Raw genomic sequence first — 23,765 nt, 5'->3', positions numbered from 1 at the left:
AAAGCAAGGATGAGAACCAAGGGCATTTCCAGAAGAAAAGTGAAACAAAGTCAAGTAAGCTATGTGATGGCCGTGTGATGATGGCCCTAATTCAAGGATGAGCACGTGGCTTGGAACGACTCATGACTCTAATTGCAATAAGTGCCTCCATGTACATTTAAGGAGTGCTTGTGGAATGTTTTCTTGACATGTAAAGGCAGGTGGAAAAGTTAAAAGAGAAAACTTGTGAACGTATATAAGGGATGTTAGAACCTGTAATAAACAATTTGGATCGTTCACATCTGAGTGTGACTGTACAGCCTCAGATGCTGTACTCAAATACTGTACTTTTCCCATAATCAGAATAAGGGTTGCAATGCCTTGTGCTATGGTTATCCCAGTGCAGTGCGGCCATGGCAGAAACCAACCAGCTGCTTAGTGTTGGGATCTCACAACCTTGTAATAACTGACCTCACAGTATTTTCCTCTATATGAATTCACTTCAGTAGTGAGAAGGGAGGACCCTTCCAACTTCCAGCTCTTCAGCTACACCCTGAAAGTGGTACAAGGATACACTTTTATGAGACAGAAAAACAAAAAATACTTTTTCAAAGTAGCCCAACAAACTGTTTATGCACACTTTTCTATATAAAGAAGCAATATTTTAACAAACGAACAAAAAAACAAACAAACAAACAAACAAAAAAAAAAACCAACCAACCACCAGATAGTGATTGTAGCAAAATTTTTCTACTGTTTTGTTTTCCAAAACTACACAACATACCTTGCCTTTGAATGTATCTATGGCTGCTCTACTGAGTTCAGTTAAAGCTGCATCTATATGACTGTAGACAGAATGTGATCTTTGAAATCAAGTATAAATTGTGATTTCATTTTGTGTGATGCTTATGTCCCAGAGGTACGTGTGCACTGCCAGCTGCCAACATCCTTCACAATGACATTTCTAGAGACTTAAAAGCCCCATGTGAGCAGCTTAAGCTCACACAGAAGCCTAAGAGCTGATGTGCTTGGGCTATGATCATAGAATCACAGAATCATTAAAGGTTGGAAAGACCTCTAAGATCATCTATTCCTACTATCAACCCATCCCCACCATGCCCACTATTCATGTGGCTCAACGCCACATCCACATGGCTCTTGAACGCCTCTGAGTGGGGTGACTCCACCACCTCCCTGTGCAGCCTGTGCCAGTACAGCACCGGTCTTTCAAAGAATTCTTTCCTAGTATCCAAACTGAACTTCCCCTGGCACAACATCACACCATTGCCTGTTGTCCAATCACTATTATTTATGAGAAAGGCCAGTCCCCACTTCACCACAACTTCCTTTCAGAATTGCAGAGAGTGATATGGTGATATGGTCCACATGGTTCAAGAATACCTCGGACAGTGACACCATCACCTCCCTGTGCAGCCTGTGCCAGTGCAGCACCACTCTTTCTAAGAGCAAGTTTTTCATAATATTCAACCTGGTGAAACTCAAGAGCATTCCCTCATGTCCTGTTGGCGTTACCTGGGAGATGAGGCCAATGCCCTCCTTACCACAACCTCCTTTCAGGTCATTGTAGAGAGACAGAAGTTCTCCCCTGAGCCTCCTCTTCTCCAGACTGAACAACCCCAGCTCCCTCAGCTGCTCCCCATTAATATTTGTATTCCAGAGCCCTCACAGATCTGTTGCCCTTCTCTGGACATGCTCTAGGGCCTCCATGTCTTTCTTGTAGTGAGAGGCCAAGAACTGAACACAACACTCGAGGTTCAGCCTTACCAATGCCAAGCACAGAGGGACTGTCTCCTCCCTGCCCCTGCTGACTGTGCTGCTTCTGATACAAGCCAGAATGCCACTGGTCTTCTTGTCCACATGGACACACTTCTGGTTCATGTTCAGCCAGCTGTCCACTAACACCCAAAATCCTTTTCCTCTATGCAGCTTTCCAGGCACTCTGCCCCACGCCTGTAGTGGTGCATGGGGTTGTTGTGCCCAAAGCGCAGGACCCAGCAGATGATCATGTTGAATCCCATACAGATGGCCTCACCCCATCGATCCAGCCTGTCCAGATCTCTGTGTAGGGCCTTCCTACCCTCAGGCAGATCAACACTTCCTCCCTACTTGGCGTCATTTGCAACAGTAAACAGAACTGAAAAAAAAGTTAAAAAAAAAGTAATAAGGTACTCTGATATGATTTCTCAAAAAATGGAGTTTGTTCTCTTCCTTCTCATATCTAGGTTGGACTGTTGAAATGTGCTGCAATGAGGTAAAAATTCACGGACAAGAACAAGCAGAGCAGCCAGATTCAAGTTCCCTAGAAAGACCTTTAAAATCAATCGATTTGGTGAAAGACGGACTGCCTGCCTCCAGAAAACAAGCGCAGCAGTGCTATTTTCAGACCGACTGCATGACGGAGCTAGCTCTAATGGACGACCTGCAATTAGCGATCCGTCTCCCCTCGGAGCTGCTATTCCTGTTGCTCTCACCCCCATGAAACTGCTGATGCTCCCACACCCCTTTTGAAGCCATTTCCGTTCCTGCTGACGGTACAGACCGCGCTGAGGTAAAGCCATCGCTGCGGGCACTGCTAACGACCCTCGTGGCACTTCCCCCGTCTGCTAAGCGCTTTAATTCTTTCATCCTGAATGGGAGCGAGGACACTACGGGTCCCCGCTCCCCACCCCGCCTCCTCCCGGAGTCCCGTTGCCCCCCCACCCCTCCGCCTCCATTTCCCAGAGTGCGACGCGGAGCGGGGCAGGAAGTCCCGTGCGCCTGAGTCAGGGGAGGCGGGCGCGGCGCTGCCATGGCGCTGGAGACCCTCTCTCCGGAATGGGAGTTCGACCGCCTCGACGACGGCTCGCAGAGTGAGCGCGCGGGACGCGGGAGGGCCGGGCGGGGGTGTGTGAGGGCGGAATGGGACTGCAGGGAGCGGGCTGAGAAGACCTCCGCCGACCCCTGTCGCGGGAGGCGGGCAGTGAGGAAGAGGAGGAAGCGGCCGTGGGAGCTGAGTAGGGTCGGCCCCTCCTGGTCCATGCCTTCCGCACGCACCTCTCCTTCCCTCTGCTGCCGCCGCGCTCAGGCCAGGCCCTGCCCCGCGCTCGCCTCATGGCTTTTGGGGTGTGTATGGGGGTTACTTGTGTCTCCTGCGGGGACCGCTGGCAGGCTGAGGCAGCGCGCTGAGATCAGTGCGTTGTATGTTCCTGCCGATGAAGGCTGCTGGGCGTGGAGCTGGGTGTTCTCTGTTTCACCTTTAGCATGCGAGACCTTGCGGTGCTGAGCTCTGCCAGTGGGTGCGTGTGCCCCATCGAAATCCGTGTGTTCTCCGCCTGTGGAGCTGAGCTGCTTCCTAAACGGAGAGGGTGTACGGCAGTCACGCTGGGGTACATGCTGCACGATGAATTCTGCTAAATTAATGACACCAGGTGTTGCTGTAAAAATGTGTCACGTACATGTGTGTTTCACATACAGCGTTACCTCAGGATGGTGCCATTAGTGCCATATCCATTACTCTGTCTATTTGGTGGAAACCAGAGCTTTCCTGAGCCAATCTCCTTGGCAGCTCTCAAGCCATGGAATGCAAAGAGTGCTTTCTGCTCAAATTGTCAGAGCTCTGTGAGACTTGATCATGGCATTACATTCAGCCAGGAGAACATCACCCAACATCCTTTCAGTATCCTTCAGCACCCCCTGAAGGGGGCTGTAAGGAGGAAGAGATAGACTCTAGCAGGATCTGCTGTGATAGGATAAGGAGAAATGGTTTCAAACCAAAAGAGGGAGATTTGAACTGGTTATATAGAAAAAGTTTTTAACACTCAGAGTAGTGAAGCACTGAAACAGGTTGCCCAGAGAGGTGGTGGATGCCCTGTCTCTGAGACATAAAAGCTCAGGCCTGGTGAGGTATGAGCACCTGTTCAAGCTGTAGGCATCCCCATTCATTGTTGGAGGGAGTTGGACTAGAAAGCCTTTAAACTCAACAATTCTATGATATGATGTGCTCTGTTACCACCATCTTGACTGTGAACACTGGCAAACCTGTTCACAGGACAGCATGCAGCCTTCAAGGAAAAGCAAAAAAAAAGAATTAAAAATTGACACTTGTAAAGAAAGTGTTGTTTTGTTTTGTCCATTTTCAGTCTGTACTTATATCACAAACTTTTAGAAATCACCATGTTCCTAACTGAGGAAATAGGATACTCTGGAAGTCCAGTTTACATTTTTGTCCCGGGTTTTTATTGACATCACACTTCCAAATCCTGCTGTGGCAATGAATTGCCTGAGTATTGATGTTGCTGATTTTATGGAAGAAGATTAGATGAAGTTGGAAGTTTTGTGCCTCTAAGTATATCCTCATGCTGTTCCAATTGTAAAGCTTTCATTTTATCACCTGAGGAGAAACGAAATCAAACTTCATTGCAAACAGATATGTCTTGTGAAGTAGGTCTATTGCTTGGACAAAAAAGAAAATATCCGTGGTTTCTTTTTCCTCTATAATCGATTTGTTTAGGAAAAAAATAAATGTGTGTTAGAAAGCTCCCTCCAACTCAAAGCCATGTTGTTTCAATTCAAGCCTACCTTTATCAGGTTTGCTAATTGTTTTTACTCTCATGTCTGCTTTAGAGCAAAGGTGATTTACACTTGCCTTTTATTTTTTTTTTGTAGAATCAGTACAAGGTGGCACATCAATGCTTGGCAGTGCTTAGTTCTGGCAATACCTGATATCAACTCAGCTAAGCTATAACGAGGTTTAAATGCATCTTTTGGCTGCTGGAAAGGTGGTTTGTGGGTCTTTCAGAGGGTGCTGCTATGAGTTTTTTTGAGATACGCTGCCCATTTAGTTGAGGGAATTGATCTGAGCAGCAGTGCTCTTTTCTTACTATTTTATAGTTTGTTTTTTTTCAGTTCTTCCTCTACAGCCCCAGTACCTCTTTCAATAATTTCTCTTTGCTTTCCCTTTTGTGTGAAGAGAGAAGGAATAGGAGGGAGTACTGCAGCATGCTTCAAGAATTTAAGTTTCCAAGCTCTACAGCATCTTCTAATAGTAAAGCACTGCAGCTGCCCTGGTGGCAGGTTAGGCTCTGCCCTGCAAGGCTCTGCATCCATCACAGTTCTGCTTTGCCACATCAGGGCTTCTAGAAGATGCACTGGAAGGAATTTGAAAGGCGAGGTGAATTGGTGGAATATAAACATATTATGGTACAACACAAGGGCTGCAAATCAGTATCTGAAGCGCATACTGCTGATAAAGAGTGTTTACTTGCTGCTTTGTTCGCATGAAATTCTGCCTCCTTATTTTGATGGTGCCTGTGTACTATCAAGACAGGCAGAACCTGACAGCACTGGTGTGGAACTTAGCGTGGTATGGCTCATGGCAAGTCTTGGGTAGGCTTTGCAGTTGCATTGCTACTCGTTTCAAAGTAGGAGCTTTGAATTGGTTCAGGAGAACTTGTGCTTCACTGCAGCCGTTTCTCCTCAGTCTCAGCTTCTCAGTGCATAGTCCGTCACTTTTTGACTCTTCATTTGTCTATGTTTGTTCCTTCTGTTACTTGACTGGGGCACTTCTCCAGGCATATTTTCTCTTCCTCCAAAATACATCTAAAGGATAATTGATTCAGCAACACTGTTTGACTGAAATAGTCATCAACTACCCTTTGCCTTAGATGTAAGAAGTTAAACCTGCGAAATAAAAAGTTATTTTAGCTTTTGTCACAGACTACTTGCTGAAATATGAAAAGAGCATGTATATAGTCAAATCAAGGGGAAGACTCTTCAGACATCAGATGAAAAAGGATTGTATTTCCTTACTAAGCATGTAAGTCTTGAGCTGAGATCGCTCTTTCCATGGTTCAGACTGTGTGACTATGTCAGTGATTAAGTAGTTTTATTTTGTGTATGTGTGCTTAGGAAGAAAAGATATCAGGATAGAAGGAATGAAACTTCTGTGAATCAGTCATCTTTAGACTTGCTATACTAATTCATACCACTACTCTTGGTATTTGACCAGCTGAATATTTTCTTTTGAACATAAAAACCTGCTTGGAACTAACACTGGCAGAACAGCTGTGCATTTCCGTATTCAGGTGCTAAGCAGAAGGAAAATTCTGCTGAAAATTACTGAGTTCTAACATGATGAGATTGATGGAAAATCATCAACTTTCAGTATAATGCCCAAATGACTTACTAAGAGGTAACAGGGTCTAGGGTGAGTAACCTAAAAGAGTAGTAGCCACAGAAAATACTGGAGGTGGATGGTACATTTTGTATGGCTTATCCAGATGGTATAAAGACAACCAGTAAATAAGGAAAGGCTCACCCAGGACTCCACAGGGGAGAGATCTCCAACAGGAGTCCTGGTGGTCAGCCCTTAAATGGGGTCTGGGAGAGGTGGAGCCAGACTCCACCTCTTCCAGTCACACAGTGCATTGCCTTCACCTGTGCTCCTGTGGCTGACTTAGTGCTCACCTCAGGTGATCTGTTGGTGGTTCAGGCTGTGATTCAGCAGTTCCCATACATAGGGAGAGAAGACTGATTGCTTCCCATGCAACTTGTATTCAGACTGAAATGATAAGACCCAGTGCCTCAAATGTGTATGTTATTGTCTATGGCCTGGCTCAGCTGATGCATAAAATCACCTGCCATGCTGCAGTGTGATCAGTCAATTATTGCTCTGCAACTTGGCGTGGTAGTTAGCTTTGTTAAGAAAAATATTTGTTTGAAAATGAACATACACTTCAAAAATAATTTTTATAAGCCACTTAAATGTTTGTTATTTTTCATATTTGGTGTTTATTTGAAACTGATGCTGAGTAGGGTGATTGGTTTTAAATGGCTAACTTTGTATTACAAAGATGCAGTTGTTTCAAAATTTGGAATGCAGTACTGCTAGCTAAATAGCAAGAGATTAAAATGTCAGTGAACTTTGGGGTATTGGAGTTTACAGAGTATTCTATATAACAGTATCAATGTTATGAATTTTCAGAAATCCATGCTGAAGTACAGCTGAAGAATTATGGCAAATTTCTTGAGGAGTACGCATCTCAGCTGAAGAGAATTGAAGATGCTTTGGATGATTCTGTTGGAGATGTTTGGGACTTCAGTCTTGATCCTATTGCTTTAAAGGTCTTCATTTATTTAATACACGTTGAAGCTGTTATTTTTCTCATTCCTTCTTCCTTTCGAACCTGAGAAGTGAAAACTTGCCTTTGTGCTTCCAAAATGCTGTGTGTTGTGTTTGAGAAGCCTATCCAATACTGTTTTCATTATCAAATAATTAATAAATGAGTGCATACCACAAGGAAAGATGATTTCGCATCATTGCTTTCCAGTCTTTCTTATATTAGTGGAAGTTAAACCAGTGTATAGTTATTGCAGCAAATATCTTCCCTGTGAATCTTTTTGTTTGGAGGGAGGCTGGGGGGATCTAGAGGGACCCCTCTGGTAGTTTTAGGGCTACAGAGTGAGCTGTGTGTATACTTAAGGTTGTGCATTGGTTTAATGACCTTTAAAATATTAAAGGCCATTAGATATTAAAATATTAAAATAATAAATATTACAAATTCAAATGCACATTATTTTTCTTCTTCTAGAAGTGTTTTGTTCCTTGGTCATAAATTTTCTGTCCTCTGTAGGGTGTGAATTATTTTTTATCATTGAACTTGGACATAAAAGTGGAAAGTACTTTTGAATGTTGTTACCGTATGGAAGTTGTATGTGCAGAAGATGTAGTCTCAGTCAGTCCTCTGACTATTCAGATTACGTGTGGGGCCACTACGGTGCTGAATGTATGCAAACTTGTTGATCTCATGGCTGACTTCAGCACAAAATTTCAAGTGCCTGCATGTAGATATGTACCGTGCTTTCTGTTTCCTGCATTTGGAATATCTTAGATTTGTCTTAGATTTCCACAGTTGTTTTTGTTCCTAGTGCACCATAGTGACTGTGTTTTTGCATTCCAAGTTTTTGAGTAAATGGATGTAAATCCTGTATAGTATAGCTAGTTATTTCCCTTAGTACATAAACGTGCAAAGAGAAGGTTTCCTGCAGCACAGGTTGCTGGTAATGTGCCATTATTGGCTCTTATTACAGGCCTTACTTGAGATTAAACTGTAAAAAATTATACTACTTGCCTAGTTGCTTATAAGTGGCTTTGACAAATGTTTTCTAAAGCTTTTGTTTGTTTACTTTAATCCATTTTAGCTTTTGCCATATGAACAGTCTTCTCTACTGGAGCTCATAAAGACAGAAAACAAGGTAATTGCTTTATGATTAAAAGAAAGGGGGGAAAAGTTGTTTTAGCTAAAACTGATGCATTTTAAACATGGAAAATGCTCTAAGATTTTTATTTGCTGTAGTTTTCTGTTGGTAATCTGCTTTTTTTTTTTTTTGAGCCTAGGTTCTAAACAAAGTAATAACTGTGTATGCAGCCCTTTGCTGTGAAATCAAGAAGTTAAAATACGAAGTAAGTTCAGCTTTAATTATGCGCATGAAAGATTGACAAATTGATATTTATTTTTTGCAGTAAACAAGATATGATAATATGCTGTCTGAATAATTTTTGTGGTATGATTGCTTATTTATTAAAAGACAAATTTCTGTTTCTGTTGATAGGCAGAAACGAAATTTTATAATGGCCTCTTGTTTTATGGAGAAGGAGGTAAGTAGCTCCCTTTACTGGAGAAGTTTGTAGTTTTTCTCCATTGCTTCCAGTTGTATTAAATGCTACAGGAAGTATAATTCTGTATTACGGATGCATGCTTTCACTGTATCATTAAATGATGAACAGAAAATAATAGAGTTTGTGATAATAAATAAGGCATTAAGGTTTTATAAATAAAGCCTGATTATCTGCAGTAAGTGTTGTTATGTTAATGGGAAGTTTTGTTGCAGCGTGACGTACATGAGACATAGGGGAGTATGAACTTGTCATTTTTCAGACAGATGACCTTTAAGTGCAGGTAGTGGGAGAATGCATGAGATTTATAAAAGCAGTGCTTTTGAAAATTGTCGTGACTTTTTTCAGTAAACATCTTGGCTTCTTTTTTAATGAGATTATATTTAGTGTATAGGTGTGCAGAAAACAGAGTTTATGTATTGTAGCAGCTGTTTTTCAAAGTGTGGCATTGCATACCTTTGTTTCACTTGTAAACATGTTATCCTAAACCAGCTTACTTCGTATTACGACTGCTTTTGCAGCAGTTGTAGTTGGTTGTAGTAAAACCATAAATTTACAACCTGACTGTAGTAAAACAATGAAACTTAATAATACCTTTGACCAAATCCTGTGTACTTTACTCTTGGGCTCATAGTTGTTCCAGGAGAAACCATGGTCTTCCTTATTTATGTTATCTTCTGTGTTTCACGTGAAGTGAATTGCTCATACCACTACTTAAACAATGATGTAATCCAGGGACAGAAGTGATTGAAAGACATTTCAGTTGTTAAACCTTACGTTTTGTCTTAGAATTTAACTGGTAACTCATCCAAAGATCTTAAGCTTTTATGTTTTAGTTGTGTACTGAATTTGTATGACAAACAAGTGGTTTGGAGGGCAAGCTCCAGTATGTAATGAAGAGCTCCAACACAGGCTTTTTAATAGTAACAGACCTTTGTCTTTAAAGCCACAGATTCCAGCATGGTGGAAGGAGATTGTCAAATACAGATGGGAAGATTTGTTTCCTTCTTGCAGGTAGAGTGTTTTGATTTTTGACAGCAGTTATAATATTAATTTTATATTCAAAGTGTATTGAGAAGCCTTCAGTATCCTGCTTGCATCTTGTCGAAAGGCACTGCAGTCATTTGATACTGTCAATGTTTTGCCTGCTCATCTATTGCTACCGCAGTTCATTTAAAACACAGCTGTTTAACTTGGCTTGGTTATCTACTCATGTTTAGCTTTTGTTGTTGTTTGTACTAGTCTAAAACTCTGGAAGACTAGTGAGAAGGTATTACAAGACTCCTAGTAGTACAAGTTATACTTAAGGATTATATCCTGTTGATTGTTTTTATAATGGAAATGCCAGACAAGCACAGCACTCTTACTTGTGACCCACATTGTGTGTATCTTACTGTGGCTCATTGAATGTTGAACATGGGAAAGCACACAGACACAGGACATTGTTCCAAAGGGAAGGATACCATGCTGCACTCGGCTGTAACTAATGTATGCACATTGACTGGAAGATAAGGTCAACATTATAAACATTTTCCTGAGGGCAACGTAAAAACATGAACAAAGACTACATAACAGACAAAAGGTTCCCACAGAGCTAACACCTACCTACTGGTTTACTGGCACTTTTGAGTTAAATATTCTCTGCACATTAAGGTACCTTTCTTTATAACTTAATTAACTAAAATTTGCTAAGTAAAAACATTTAAACAAACGATCAAATTAATGCTATGAAATGCTAGTAGGTAATGTTGATCTCACAGAAGACAGTGTATTTGAAGAACTCAGACAAACTGACAACTGTCTGTATTAGATGGCAGATAAAATGCTGTTGAGTTGGACCATTGCCTGGAACTTTTAAAGAGGCAGCTGATGCACTTTCTCGGGGAAACGTGATCTTGGTAGTCTATTAATCTGCTCTTCTGGAGTCTGTTGGCTGATTTCAGCTGCATTTGATAGAGCAAAGCAAGTATGAGAAGTAAAGGCACTTCCATGTTTTATGAAAACTGGTGACTAATAGAAGGCAGAAACCCAAACAAGATCTATTTTTGATGGAGAGAAAGACAGAATTCAGCTGTTAGCCTGTCTTCTGGCAAGAACAGCAGGCTGGCTGCTAGCCTGTGTGGGCTGTCTGCTTGGGAGCCATCTGTGTGCTGACTGGCCAAACTCATCCCAAGCAGGCTTCAATTGGATTATAGGATGAATTAATATGCAAGTACAATTTGTGGTTAAGGGAAACTCAGATTCATTTGCCCCATTTCTCAAGGAACACCTTGTTAAAATCCATTATAGAAATCAAGATTTTTTTTTTTTTATGATCAGGGTTGAGCTCTTTTTAGTCATCTTCTACTGTGTAACTGAGCTCATGTTCTGCTTTGCTTGAGCATGTCTCTCAAAGGCAATATTCTTGTATCATTTTCTTTGAAGGCAGCATTCTGTGGCTGATGACAGTTATAGTACATATGGGCCCCTTCTCTGTGTTAATTTCTAATTTGAATTTGTAAATCATCAGTTTCCAGAGTGTGACTCCTGAATCTAGTGGGAAAATAATCCCTTTCCTGACAGGGATATTTGGATATTCCCTCCAAAGGTACCTGAAAAACTGTTAAGTCTCTCTTCTCAGTGTCTGTAATAAATTGAACTCTTAAAACATTTACAGCAAGACATTTAAAGCACATTGAGCTCCTGAGGGATGACTCTTTTCCATACCTTCTCCAAGACCCAGTATGGCTTCTAAGTGTGGCCCTGAGCATCAAATGCGGTATTTCAGTAGCAGAATCTAGCTTGTGAAAGCAAGCTAGATGCAAGTGTTTTCTGTAATAATCTTATCTCTGTCTAAAAGTATGCATTGATACTTCAGTATTTCAAGATGTACTGGAAGCTTGGTACAGTAACCTCTTGACTTAAACCCAAATCCTTTTTCAGAGCTGTTAATTACTAGGATAACGTTTTCCATCCTGTTAAAGGTCTGTCCACTGACTTAGATTAGGGATGTAGTTGCAACTTGGGTTGGAAGTTTAGTGGTTTCTGTTCTGTATTCTGGAAGTAAGTCCTTAAGCATAAGGAGAAGCTATACATGTATGTGCTTTTTATTTTCTTGTATTTCAGGAGCTGTCTTGCTTTGTTACCCGATGTTATGAAGTGGTGGTGAATGTGGTGCATCAGCTGGCTGTTCTCTACAACAGCAACAAGTAATTACTTCCTGTATCATTTTTTATGTAGTTTTAAAAATGTACATAATATGAATGTTCTGCCTAAGGGTTGTTTGATCTTGGAATATTATTATCTAGAGATATGGAGAATGCTTTGTTGCAGAAATCTGAGCTTCATTACCCATTTTTGAAGTGTATTTTATTTTCAGGAAAGTTGGAGCTCTTATTAAATGAGATTGCAAGTGTTATGTTATATTTTTGTCTTTTAGATAGACTGATGCTTTGGAGGCTCTTAGTCTTGATGTTCATGAGATCCTATTGTTACTCTTCCAGCTTCCTTCTGAGAGATGTTTCTTTTGACTGCTATAGTAGATACCAGTAGCTTCCAAAGCTTAAACATCAGGTCACTTTCACAGTCTAATGTTTAAATATGTAGTTTTCTTAAACTTGGTGCTTGAACTGATAGTGGCAAACAAATTGCTGTCACTTGCCATGTGACTTTTTGCCTTTGTGCATGCAGTGATGTTTTAGCATATCTGAGAGAGCCTCAAGTAACTTGCACAAAGGAATCTAGTATCTATGTGATCACTGGTTTATTCTTTATTATTCAATATGTATTTATCTTTAGATAAAAGATAATGTGGATGAGATTGCTGGTTGCTTTGATGTTGCCAGTCATGGTATATATTCCTCACTGAACAATTACAGTTTTAATCCATGATGCTGAGCTTTATGAGGGTGGTTGTGCTTAGTTCCTCTACTCAAAAGGGAAATGAGCCCTGAATTGAATTGTTGAGTTTAACAGCAGGAATCTTGGTCTTCAGAGCTATCTCTTATTACTTTCTTCCCCTCGTAGGGTAGCGTAATTTTCAGTTTTATTTGTTTTCATATTTGTCTTACGTTGTGTAGACTTTCTGTATAGTGTTGAGTGAGAAAGGCTGGATGTGTAGCTTGATTATGGCTTAGTTAAATGTATGAGGTGATTTTGTACTTCTGAGCCACAAGACTGAGGTAAGACTACTTGTTGCCATAACTGAATTGAGATTTGCTGATAAAACGCGTGCACTGAATGAAATCAGTGGTTTAAACCCGTTACATGCCTTACGTTCAAACCTGCAGTACCAAATTTGACTGTAACACACATTTCACATAGGCTTGAATCATATCTGGGGGCTTATCTTATTTTCTGAATTTACTGTGTAAGTGAAGAAAAACATACCCCAAGAAGCAAAAATACACAGTTTGCTACAGAGGTGGTAAATATTCTCTAAGGAGTGAAAATATGATAAAATGCTTATTTTATTTACAGGAATGCACCGAAAATTATAGAGACGTCAGGAGTTCATTTTCAGGTGGGAATAACTTTGTGCCTTTTTGCTTATGTTATTTTTTGTTAGTGTATTTGTCTTAACCCTAGCAAAAGTAGCAAGAAAGTGAAACTTCAAGTACGACTTTCAGTCTGGAGTCACCTTTACTGATTGTGTTTTGTTAATCAGCTTTTTCTGGCCTTTACTTGGAAAGGACTGCTACTTCTGTTCCTATCAGACTCTGGCTTTCCTAGCTGAAAAGTGTTTGTGTGCTTTGTTACTGTGTGTAGCATGTGCTTCTGCCTTTAACTAATTTTGAAAATCCTATTTTCAGTATCAGATCAATGAACCTGAGGGGGTGCTTCTATGTAAACTGTATTTCCTTGTTTGCCATTACAGATAATGCTAAATATTTAAGTAACCAGGAAGTCTCTGATTTAACTCTCTAGCTGATGCTTTGTTGGCTCATAATATACTGAAAAGTACTGATATTTTATATACAGTGCACCACATGCATTAAACATTTCATTTTCTTATTTTTTAAACAGGCAATGTACGAGCATCTGGGAGAACTACTGACAGTCTTAATCACTCTGGATGAAATCATTGACAATCACGCCACTCTGAAAGATCACTGGACAATGTACAAAAGGTGTGTCTCTGAAGGTGTGAAAAATACTCACATGACATAAAAGATAAAAGCGTGTGTGTGTCTTGTTTCAAAAAGTTAGCTTGGGAATATGGAGTATTTTAGCCTCGAGCATTATCCAGAAACCTCATTAAGGAGCAGGGTGAAACTCCCACTTTGTCCTTCTAACAGCATAGGTAAGTTTTTAGTGCTGGGTTTTACATTTGCCATTCCAGGAACTGTACATGGTAAGTATCTTGAGAAAGAGTAATGGTTTGAGGGGTTTTAAATGCAGTTGATAAGAAATCTGGTCTTGCACTGGACTGACTTAAGACCATTCATATCCACGTTGATCAAAGACATATAGATTTGAGCAAGAACATTATCTAAAGCCAGAACTGAAGTATCAACAGTCATTTAAGTTGTTAAATTAGTGGAAAAAGAAGAGTTTCATTGAAAACCTCAGTAGACTGTAGTTGTTTAAATGCAAGTGGCTTAAACAGACTTGCTTTCTTCTTAATAATAATTTTGTATTTGCTGCTGGGCAGAGATACAGACAATTAAAACCTGTTCACAGAGCAGTGGTATCAGAACAGTTTTTACCATATCCTGTACTATTAGTACATAATAATATTATTATTTTTATGTCTACTCTTTACAGACTGCTAAAATCTGTCCATCATAACCCTTCCAAGTTTGGGATTCAAGAAGATAAACTGAAGCCATTTGAAAAGTTGCTGTTGAAACTGGAATGCCAGTTACTTGATGGAATGATATTTCAGGTAACAAAATTAATGAATATGATAGAGAAAACTGATACTAAAGTGAAATACTAAAGCATAGCTTTTAACAGGATAATCACACTACTGTGTGTGTTTTCTTTTTCTTGTATGTGTGTTTGTATATTTTTGTTGTTGTTTGGTTGGCTTGGTTTGTTCCAGATAGTGGATCTATTGTGAGATCCTTCCTTCTGCTTCCCTTGTGCTAGAAATGTGCCAGGCTTTGAATGGTAGCAGTTAGTGCTTACTTTTGTGTAGAATGAAAAAAACACAGAAACTTGGCATTAGAGCTGTGTATTCTTGGGGACATTCTTTTTCATCCAGAAATTTTTACAGTGGTCAGGCTTATATAGTGTAGGACCAGTTAATTCCAGTTACAGCTTTAAAATCTCCTCAGTAGCCTTTGAAATATGTTGTGTGACATCTTATGTATTTTCTCTCTTTTCTAATGTCTGAAACAATTACTGGTCATTAGGAGTTACTTTAGCTGTATATACCCCTGAAACAAGCAAGGACACAGATGGAGGAGGATTGCTGCCTTTTTCAACATGTTTAATGTAACAGTGTTCATACAGGAAGCTGTCATTTATTTACAGAAGAGTGTCAGTGTGTGAGACCTTGAAATTGAATGTTCAGGTCACAATGGAGCCAGTTGAACAGAATTGTTACTCAGTTCTTACTGTTATAACTAAAATGGCATAGGGAAGAACATTCTGGTCCAGAAGAGAAATGGTAGATAAATGATAAAACATAATTCATCCTTTTCTTTCAAAGGACACTGTTACCAGCTATGCAGTTTCTTGACTTTCTGTAATGTTGCGTTAATACAAAAGCTTCATTGTATGTTTAAATTCTGTCATTCATTCATTTTCCCTTCTGTCCTGTCTTGCCAATACCCCTTCCTAACCAAAATATGTGACAAATTTCTCAAATAAAATTCTATTGAAGATTTTAATAACAGTTACTTAAAAAAAATCTAAAGTCTCCATATTTTTTGTGTTCTGATTATTGTGAGGTTTTGAGTAATTTTTTTTGGGGGGTGAGGAGGGGAAGAGGGATTTCCATATGCAATATACCAATGAACCCCAGCACAATTCTTCTTTCACAAAGATCTGAAATGCATGGGATTGTAACATTATTTTTTTCTACAGGCCTGCATAGAACAACAGTTTGATTCCATAAATGGTGGAGTGTCTGTATCAAAGAATAGCACTTTTGCTGAAGAATTTGCTCATACTCTTCGCACAACCTTTGCAAATGTCGAAGCCAAACTTGGTAATGCAAGCTGACATTCCTCCTGCCAGATTCACTGTTTCTAAAAGTGTGGTAAAATTCTGAAAGGACTTTTTTTGGTGTGTTTCTGCAGGTGAGCCTTCAGAAATTGACCAGAGAGATAAATATGTAGGCATCTGTGGTCTCTTTGTACTACATTTTCAGATTTTTCGGACAGTAGACAAGAAATTTTACAAGTCACTGTTGGATGTCTGCAAAAAGGTGAGTGCTTTACTCTTCTTGTTAATAACTAAGAGGAAAGGAAAAATTGTAATAAATGTTTAATTGTCTTGGCTGTGTAGTGTCCTTAAGACTTGGAAACAGGAAGAACACACAGTTTACCAAACTGAGTCAGAGAATGGACTTCAAGTCTTTTTGCCTTTTTACAGTATTCTCCTCCTCTCTCCTTTAGACCATCTTTTGAAATAAAACCTGTGTGCTTGCTTGATGTTTTGTACCTAGTAAGCAGCAATGTAAAATAACTCATCATTTCCATTAAAATGTTTATTCTGAAGTTTAATTTGGCAGTGAGATCAAGCAGTTGTTGGCTGAAGTGTGAATGTTGAGGGTCTGAATAAGTGCTTTGGGATTTGACTTGGTTGTAAGCACGTTTTGAAAGCTCACTGAGTTAAAAGCGATCAGGGTTTTTTTGTTTTGAGTAACATTAAAGAATGCTTAAATTCTCTAACACTGTACACAAAGCTCTGAGAGTGGTAACAACTTTGCTCCTGATGTTCTTGTCTAAAAGTCAATAAGGACATTTTTGAGGACTTTCTGAATATAATCGTTTATACTTTGTTGAAACTAATTATGCAGATGTAAAATAAGCAGTTGTTTGTTGTGGTTTGCAAGAGGCATAAAAAGCAGATGATTGTTAAGTAAAAGGTCTGATTGTCCACATAGTGGCATAGTATTTTGGTGTAATTGCTTGTATTTATTATTACTTATTGGATGGGAATTGCTAAGTGATGGCCTGAACCAATGGTTCAGGAGCGCCTGGTGAAGGGTCACAACCAGCCCTGGGAGCATAGGTGAAAGCCATTCATTAAATGAGGCTCCTAAGCCTTGTTTATGGGCTGGTTGCTCTGAGGGAAGGATTTCTACCTGTAGATCCCTCCTTTTTGGAGTTTTCAGAGAGCCCCAATCCTGGGGACAGGTAGGACAAATCTTTGTCTTCAATTGGTTTGCAACCATCACCCTTTTTTGGGTAATTTAGAGCTGGTTATCTGCTATTGGTTTTTCCCTGCACTTATTATTATAACACCTTTTTTTTTTTTTTTTCCCTCTAGGTACCAGCCATCACATTAACTGCAAACATTATCTGGTTTGCTGATAACTTTCTGATTCAGAAGATACCAGCTGCTGCCAAACTCCTTGACAGGAAGAGCATTCATACAATTAAAACACAAAGGGAGAACTTCTTACAGCTGAAGGCTCAGTCACTTACCAAGTACGCTTGCTAAATACTTCTTCATTGTGCTGTTTATAAACACATGGATTTTTTTTATTCTTTACTAAACTTAGTGTACTAATGTGTTTCGTAGCATTGCTATGGAACACGAAAAAAGATGGTGCAATTTCTACCAACACTGCTTGAAAAGTATTGGTCAAAGCTAAGGTTTTCATGCTTTCAGAAAAACTTTTATCACTTGACCTAAATCACAGAATTCTTGATGGTTTTAAGTATTTGAGTGTCACAGATTTTTTTTTTTAATACTTTAAGGTTCAATTAATTAATTGATTAATTTTAGAGTCTAGTAACCTGAACTTTTTTTTTCTTTCTGTTATGACTGTCTGGTTTCTATGTGTTTATGGAGATAAGTCCCATGTAGGTTAAGTAATTTATGGAGGGATTTTTTTTCTACTCTGGTACGTACTTCCTCTGCAAGCATTTATTTTCTTCATGTCATCAGTTACTTACCTAATGTTCTGTGAAACTACTTTTCAAATTGCTTTTTTGTTTTTGTTTTTGTGCTCTGTGTGTCATTTGCTGATCTTTTTCTTCTCAAACTTCTTTCCAAAACCTGTTTAAAGCTGGGTTGAAACTTTTGAATTGTCAGTCTTATAAACAGTGAATGCCCTGCATTGCATAGGGACATAACAAGGCTAAGATTTGTTTGTGTTGTAAACCATTCCAAGAGGGTGGAAATTAATTAGTGAAACAGAAGGAGGGAACACAGGAATTTCAGAGGTTCACTTCTGACCCTATGTGTGGAAATGGGTTGGAGAGGTGGGGCAGGGGGAGGCAAAGGGTAGAAATTACACAATTTCATAATAATGGAACAAGGAAAAACAACTTTAAACTAAAAGAGGGGAAACTAAATTCTGTGTTAGGAAGAAGTTCCTTACTCAGAGTGTTGAGACACTGGCACCGGGTACCCCGTCCCTGCAGGCGCTCAAGGTCAGGTTGGATGGGGCCCTGGGCAGCTGAGCTGCTGAGTGTCTGCCCTGCCCACAGCAGGGGGTTGGTGTTGAATGTGCTTTAAGGTCCCTTCCAACTTAAGCCATTCTATGAATTCCCTGCCTACATTGTCTTTGAGCAGATTATTTTTGCTAAATTAGCAACTCATGGAGGAGTTTTTGGCTAGTGTTTAATAGCATTTTTAGCAGATTTACTACCTATATTAATTTAAAGAAATTCGATATATGTACTCCTGAGAGGGCCATTGTTCTCTTGAAAGAACAGAGTACAGAAGACTTTGGCTTTCCTTGGGGTATTCTTGTACAGATATAATGGACAGATTAACTAACCTTTATCTATAGTTAACTGAAATGTATGCTGTTGTGAGATTCAGATGCTTTCAGGAATTGGGAGAATTATTACTCTGGGGACTAAACCTGTAATATACTTCCCACAGAAGAATTAATGCTTTGGAAAGAGAATACTCAAAGTGAAAAACACTGTTTGTTTCCCTATCCAGAGATATGCAGTCATATTATGTCTTTGTGAGCTCATGGATGACAAAAATGGAATCTATCTTGTCAAAAGAGCAACGTATGGATAAGTTTGCTGAAGATCTTTCTAATCGCTGTAACGTCTTCATTCAGGTGTGCAATCTTTTAATATGATATGGAAAATGATAAGAAAAGTAGATGGCTTTTGTACAAGCTGTTGAACATTAAAACAAATCACTGAAGTTCTGTGGTCATCTCTGTGCTGTGCAGCCTGGTCTAGGGAGCTGCTTTGGTAGGGGGCTTGGACTCAGTGATCTCTAGAGGTCCCTTCCAACCCCTTCAACTCTGTGATTCTGTGAAAAGAATTAAGCTAAAACTGGAAATGCCTAGTTGAAACTCTTTTAAATAAACCTTTAAAGGTATGTATCCATATGGCATATTGAAGAGGCAAATCTGTCTTAATATTTACTGATCTATGTTTAATTTGAAAGATTCTAGGGAAGTTTAACGATCACATGATTTAGTAACTGTTAGGCAGGTTTGGTCTCTTTCAGCTTTGAGTTCCAACTCAGACTTCCTGCTCACTCTGTTAGGGGTGAAAGTTAATTGTCTGGTGTGTACGAATGTTATTTTGTGGAAAAAAAATCTATTTTTTTCTTGTCCTTCCTCTATTTATTTTTAGGGTTTTCTTTATGCGTACAGTCTTAGCACCATCATTAAAACTACAATGAATCTCTACATGTCAATGCAAAAACCTATGACCAAAACCTCAGTGAAAGCTCTGTGCAGACTTGTGGAACTTCTGAAGGTAGGTCCTGCATGAAAACTGCTGATCAGATAGCACGTGTGTTTAAAAAGAAGGTGGGGGAGGGTAGTGGAAAAGTGTGGGAGTGGAAATGAAGAAACGGGGAACCTGGATGGGGGAGCAGTTCTGCGTGGTTTCTTTTTCAACACTGGATTTCAACAGACGGACTAGGAGACCAGAACTTCTAACCAGCTTCATTAGTTGACATTTTCTGTTCAGCCTTTTTCCAGGAGGGAATGGTTTGTTTTGTAATTGCTTTCTAAAATTTTGTTGAACAGAACTGAATTATTCAAACAAGTGACAAATAAAACCTCTTTACCCTCTTTTATGGTTTGATTTTTTTCTCCGTTTTCTGAGGGTTAATTGCAACTGCAACTGACAGTTCATTGCAGAGTGTAAAGAGTCTGTATGTGTGGATGAATCAGCCAGCATAGAAGCAAATTCTAAAGGCAGTAGTTTTGGTGACTGCATCAACTGTTGTTTTTTGGCATTGATTTAAGGCAATAGAGCACATGTTTTACCGAAGAAGTATGGTTGTGGCAGATTCTGTGACGCACATTGCTCAGCATCTGCAGTATCAGGCTCTTCATTCCATTTCCATAGCCAAGGTATGTAACCCAAGATCTAATAATTAATTGTTATATTTATCTAACTCAAACTCTTAATGTCAACTGGATGTATTTTTCTTAGTTTTGCAAAACTGATAGGTTTTTCAGTATGTCAGAGTTTTACCCTGGAAAAACACAGATTGTGACTTTCTGTTTTTTTGTTTTTGTTTTTTTTGTTTGTTTTTTTGTTTTTGTTTTTTTTGCTCAGCTGGGATCCTGTCTTTTTCTTAACTCCTGCATCCTCACTATGTTAACTTCAATTTCTGTTTCTAGCTGACTTCCTTTTTTTTTAACATCATCTCTGATTCACATTCAAAAAGCAATCTGTTGCAAATCTAAGCAAGAAGGCTGTTATTTGTTAGTTGTTAGCCACTTAGTGAGTTAGCAGAGATTGATATGATGGCTTACATGGCTCTAGTGTGAGCATAAACTCACTACTCATCTCAGTGAGGCAGAACAACTTCTGGTGGTGATGCACTATAATATGTACGTATTTTGCTTATATGAGTTTAACACACATTTTGCTTATCAACTGAACATAGGACAAAATAGATTACAATTTTAACAGTAGATTTCTATTAATTGCAAAAGTTATTTGACGTGTTTGAAATTTGGCTGTAATCTCAGTTTGTCTGGCATCTGTTCCTCAAAAAAAGTACTTCTAAAAAGCTTGATGTATGTAAGCCTGTGCGTGTATTTATTCATTTATATATATATGTGTATTTATATGGCTGAAGAAATTCCAAACTTCAAAGCAGCTAAAAAATTGAAAACTTCTATGTACCTTAGAACAAAAATTGTACAGTCTCAATTCAGCTTACACAGTGTTTTTGTACCATATCACCACACCCATATTCCAAGTTTATAGTCATATTGTGCCACTGAATTAACAGTATGTGAATCTGGATTCAGCTCTGCTTGCAAAACCTCATTTGTTGTCAGAAATACCTGATTTACCATAAATTCATAAACTTTGAAAAGGACAGATAAGGTATTGCTGTTTTGGACTGGGATAACTTTTAATTTCTGTGTCTTTCTGTCTTCAAGAAAAGAGTCATTTCTGATAAAAAGTACAGTGAGCAACGCCTGGATGTCCTTTCTGCTTTGGTGTTGGCTGAGAATACTCTCAATGGGCCCAGTACAAAACAGAGGAGACTAATTGTTTCCCTTGCGTTAAGTGTGGGAACGCAGATGGTGAGTGCTACAATTATTCCAGACCTTTGTTTAGAATCATAGGAACATTTAGGTTGGTAAAGAGCTCCCAAGTGCTGTGCCTTACAAAAAAAGTATGTGTAATCTTGTTGCCTTTTTCTTTTGTACAGAAAACTTTTAAAGATGAAGAACTCCTTCCCCTCCAGCTAGTTCTGAAAAAGCTAGACTTGATCAGTGAACTTACAGAGCGGTAAGCAGTGACATATGGTGCATAAAAGGATATGATGTATGGTGTCATGGAGGGAGGCAGGTCTTCATTTTACAGGCTGCAAAATCTGGTGGCTGCAAGCTGGTCGTGATTTTTGTGTGTTGTGGACCAGGGATGGACAGAAAGAATTCTAGCATTTAACTTGAAGCTTGCTAATCTTTGGGTAGGAAACACAAGTTAACTGTTACTTAACTGTGGCCGGCTAGATTAATAGACCTCTGATCACTTTGAAATAGTATCACTTCCTATTACATGAAGCCAGTTAGGCTTTATGTTAAGGCTAAAGACTTCCTGTTCTAAACTCTGTTCACCATATCATAAAACCATAAATGTTACTGCATTTATGTGCAGAGTCCGGTAGCTTTTAGAATTGTTGATATTTGGGCCATAAGGTGAACTGAAGTAGTCAGTTCTCTAACATGGGTTTACTGTAGATATTTTGACATCAGATTGCTGTCCTTAAGAATTTATTATGAGGTTATACCAGAATTTTTAGGAAATCAGGATGTTAGTTGTTACACAGCTCTGTGGCTTTATTACTGCAGGTGTAATTTTAAGGTCACTCATATAATGTTAGCTATCTGAAAGCCAGGTGAGTATCTGTACTGTATGTATTTTATGGCGCCCTCCAGTGGATGACTCACAGGATAAAGTAATTTATCTTGGAGTAAGTATTACACAGTTGTATCAGGAGGGGCCTGTTTCTCTTTTTCTGTTTGACTACAGAGGAAGCTTAGAAAGTAAGTTTGACTTCTAGGTTGCTAATTGCACACAATAAGAAAATTACATAGAATTTTGTAGCATAAGGCTTAGTTTTTTTCACAGACTGACTAGCTCTTGTTTGCAAATTGGATGTTTTGTTTGTAAATAGACTAATAGAAAACAAATGTCGAGTACCTTTTTTTTTTTTTAGAAGGCTTTTGAAGGACATTGCATCTGGAATGTTAAAATAACTGTTAAATCAGCTTGGAGAGTTATTTGTTTTTAGCTTAAACACACTAGTGTATGTATCGCTGTGTTAGTAAGAACAACTTGTTCCAATTCTTTGGCTAATTAGTAATCTTATATTCTAGAGTTCGAGCGCAGTGTGACTGTTGTTTCTTATACTGGCATCGAGCAGTCTTTCCAATCTATTTAGATGATGTGTACGAAAACGCAGTTGATTCTGCTAGACTGCATGTAAGTAATGATGTTAGTAGTGGGAGGGATTCAAAGGAGAGAAAAAGGTTTAGTCTGCAAATCTTAAGGAAAATAATGAGGAAAAAAAAAAGGCAAAACTCAGTTACTCATGACGTGGAAATTAATTTCTATCTGGAGGATGTAAAAGCAATTTTTGCTCCAAATCCAGAGAGCATTGGTAGTGCTCTAAAAATCTGCCTTTGAGTGTCTGTCTCCACTCATTTTAATTTGAGGTTAACACTTTTTGCTAGACTTGAGTATTATAAGCCTTTGTTCACACTTAACACTATGTTCTGTCATACAGTGTGAGATAACTGACCTGTAGCTTCTTCCACTCCACTTCTCCTCTCTTTGCAGTATTATCTTCTAGCTGTGGAAATGAATCACGCTTTGTCATACTAATCCTGATAAAATCAGCTATCTGATCCATTGTTGTGCATGTCATGATCAGTTATAGTGTGATTGTAGTACACATGGTTGAAGATGAAATGGTGCACATCAGTATCAACTAAGTACCTTATGCTGATGCATTAGGTACAAGGAAATGCAGTAGTAAATGATGTCTTGTTTTGATGAAAACAGGAATGCTGTTGGTTTTGATTTGTTTGTTAGCTTTGAAAGCTTAGTATTTGAGGTGTTTATGTGTCTGTCAATCTGTTGGTTAAACATAAAAGTTTCTTTTCTCAGTATATGTTTAGTGCACTGAGGGACTGTGTTCCTGCTATGATGCATGCAAGACATCTGGAATCTTATGAAGTGCTTCTGGAATGCTATGACAAAGAAATCATGGAAGTGCTCAATGAGGTAACTTATTTGAAATGGAAATAAAAGGCAGCACTGTGTTTGGAGTGTCTTTTAGACCAGCATCAACTTTGCCAGGCCTGATGTATTGTATAAAAATAGCTTAGGAGCCTTGAGGTGGTGTGAAGTATTTCAGTAACTAAGACAATGATCACTTATTAACTTGAATATTTACAACATATTATTAGTGGTTTCTTTGTTGTCCAGGAACTTGGAAATGCTACCCTCTAAATTATATAAGCTGGCAAAATTTGAGTTACAGTTTCAGC

At 39.0% G+C, this 23,765-nt stretch overlaps 2 protein-coding genes across 2 annotated transcripts in view; one reads left to right on the top strand and one right to left on the bottom strand.

Moving 5' to 3' along the window:
* The window catches only part of ALDH1L2 (aldehyde dehydrogenase 1 family member L2), a 33,631-nt gene extending 31,753 nt beyond the window's left edge, over positions 1–1,878 (bottom strand). Inside the window, 1 exon segment of the mRNA XM_065740893.1 lies at positions 1,765–1,878. Within this exon segment, the coding sequence (XP_065596965.1) occupies positions 1,765–1,878 (114 nt within the window).
* Positions 1,879–2,761: 883 nt separating this feature from the next.
* Positions 2,762–23,765, top strand: part of WASHC4 (WASH complex subunit 4) — a 32,586-nt gene continuing 11,582 nt past the window's right edge. Inside the window, exons 1-20 of the mRNA XM_065743072.1 lie at positions 2,762–2,849; positions 6,962–7,101; positions 8,179–8,232; positions 8,375–8,440; positions 8,590–8,635; positions 9,600–9,667; positions 11,759–11,841; positions 13,112–13,154; positions 13,658–13,761; positions 14,399–14,519; positions 15,668–15,791; positions 15,883–16,010; positions 17,078–17,238; positions 18,710–18,836; positions 19,366–19,491; positions 19,989–20,096; positions 21,144–21,290; positions 21,419–21,498; positions 22,590–22,695; positions 23,383–23,499. Of these exons, the coding sequence (XP_065599144.1) occupies positions 2,789–2,849; positions 6,962–7,101; positions 8,179–8,232; positions 8,375–8,440; positions 8,590–8,635; positions 9,600–9,667; positions 11,759–11,841; positions 13,112–13,154; positions 13,658–13,761; positions 14,399–14,519; positions 15,668–15,791; positions 15,883–16,010; positions 17,078–17,238; positions 18,710–18,836; positions 19,366–19,491; positions 19,989–20,096; positions 21,144–21,290; positions 21,419–21,498; positions 22,590–22,695; positions 23,383–23,499 (2,010 nt within the window). The 5' untranslated portion in view covers positions 2,762–2,788. The remainder of the gene's footprint in view (positions 2,850–6,961; positions 7,102–8,178; positions 8,233–8,374; positions 8,441–8,589; positions 8,636–9,599; positions 9,668–11,758; positions 11,842–13,111; positions 13,155–13,657; positions 13,762–14,398; positions 14,520–15,667; positions 15,792–15,882; positions 16,011–17,077; positions 17,239–18,709; positions 18,837–19,365; positions 19,492–19,988; positions 20,097–21,143; positions 21,291–21,418; positions 21,499–22,589; positions 22,696–23,382; positions 23,500–23,765) is intronic.

The sequence above is a fragment of the Cyrtonyx montezumae genome, unplaced genomic scaffold (assembly GCF_038088225.1).
Source record: "Cyrtonyx montezumae isolate F1298 unplaced genomic scaffold, pur_monq_1.0 scaffold_3, whole genome shotgun sequence".
NCBI lineage: Eukaryota > Metazoa > Chordata > Aves > Galliformes > Odontophoridae > Cyrtonyx > Cyrtonyx montezumae.
Note: the sequence above shows the minus strand (reverse complement) of the source record. Positions and strands in the feature narration are given on the sequence as shown.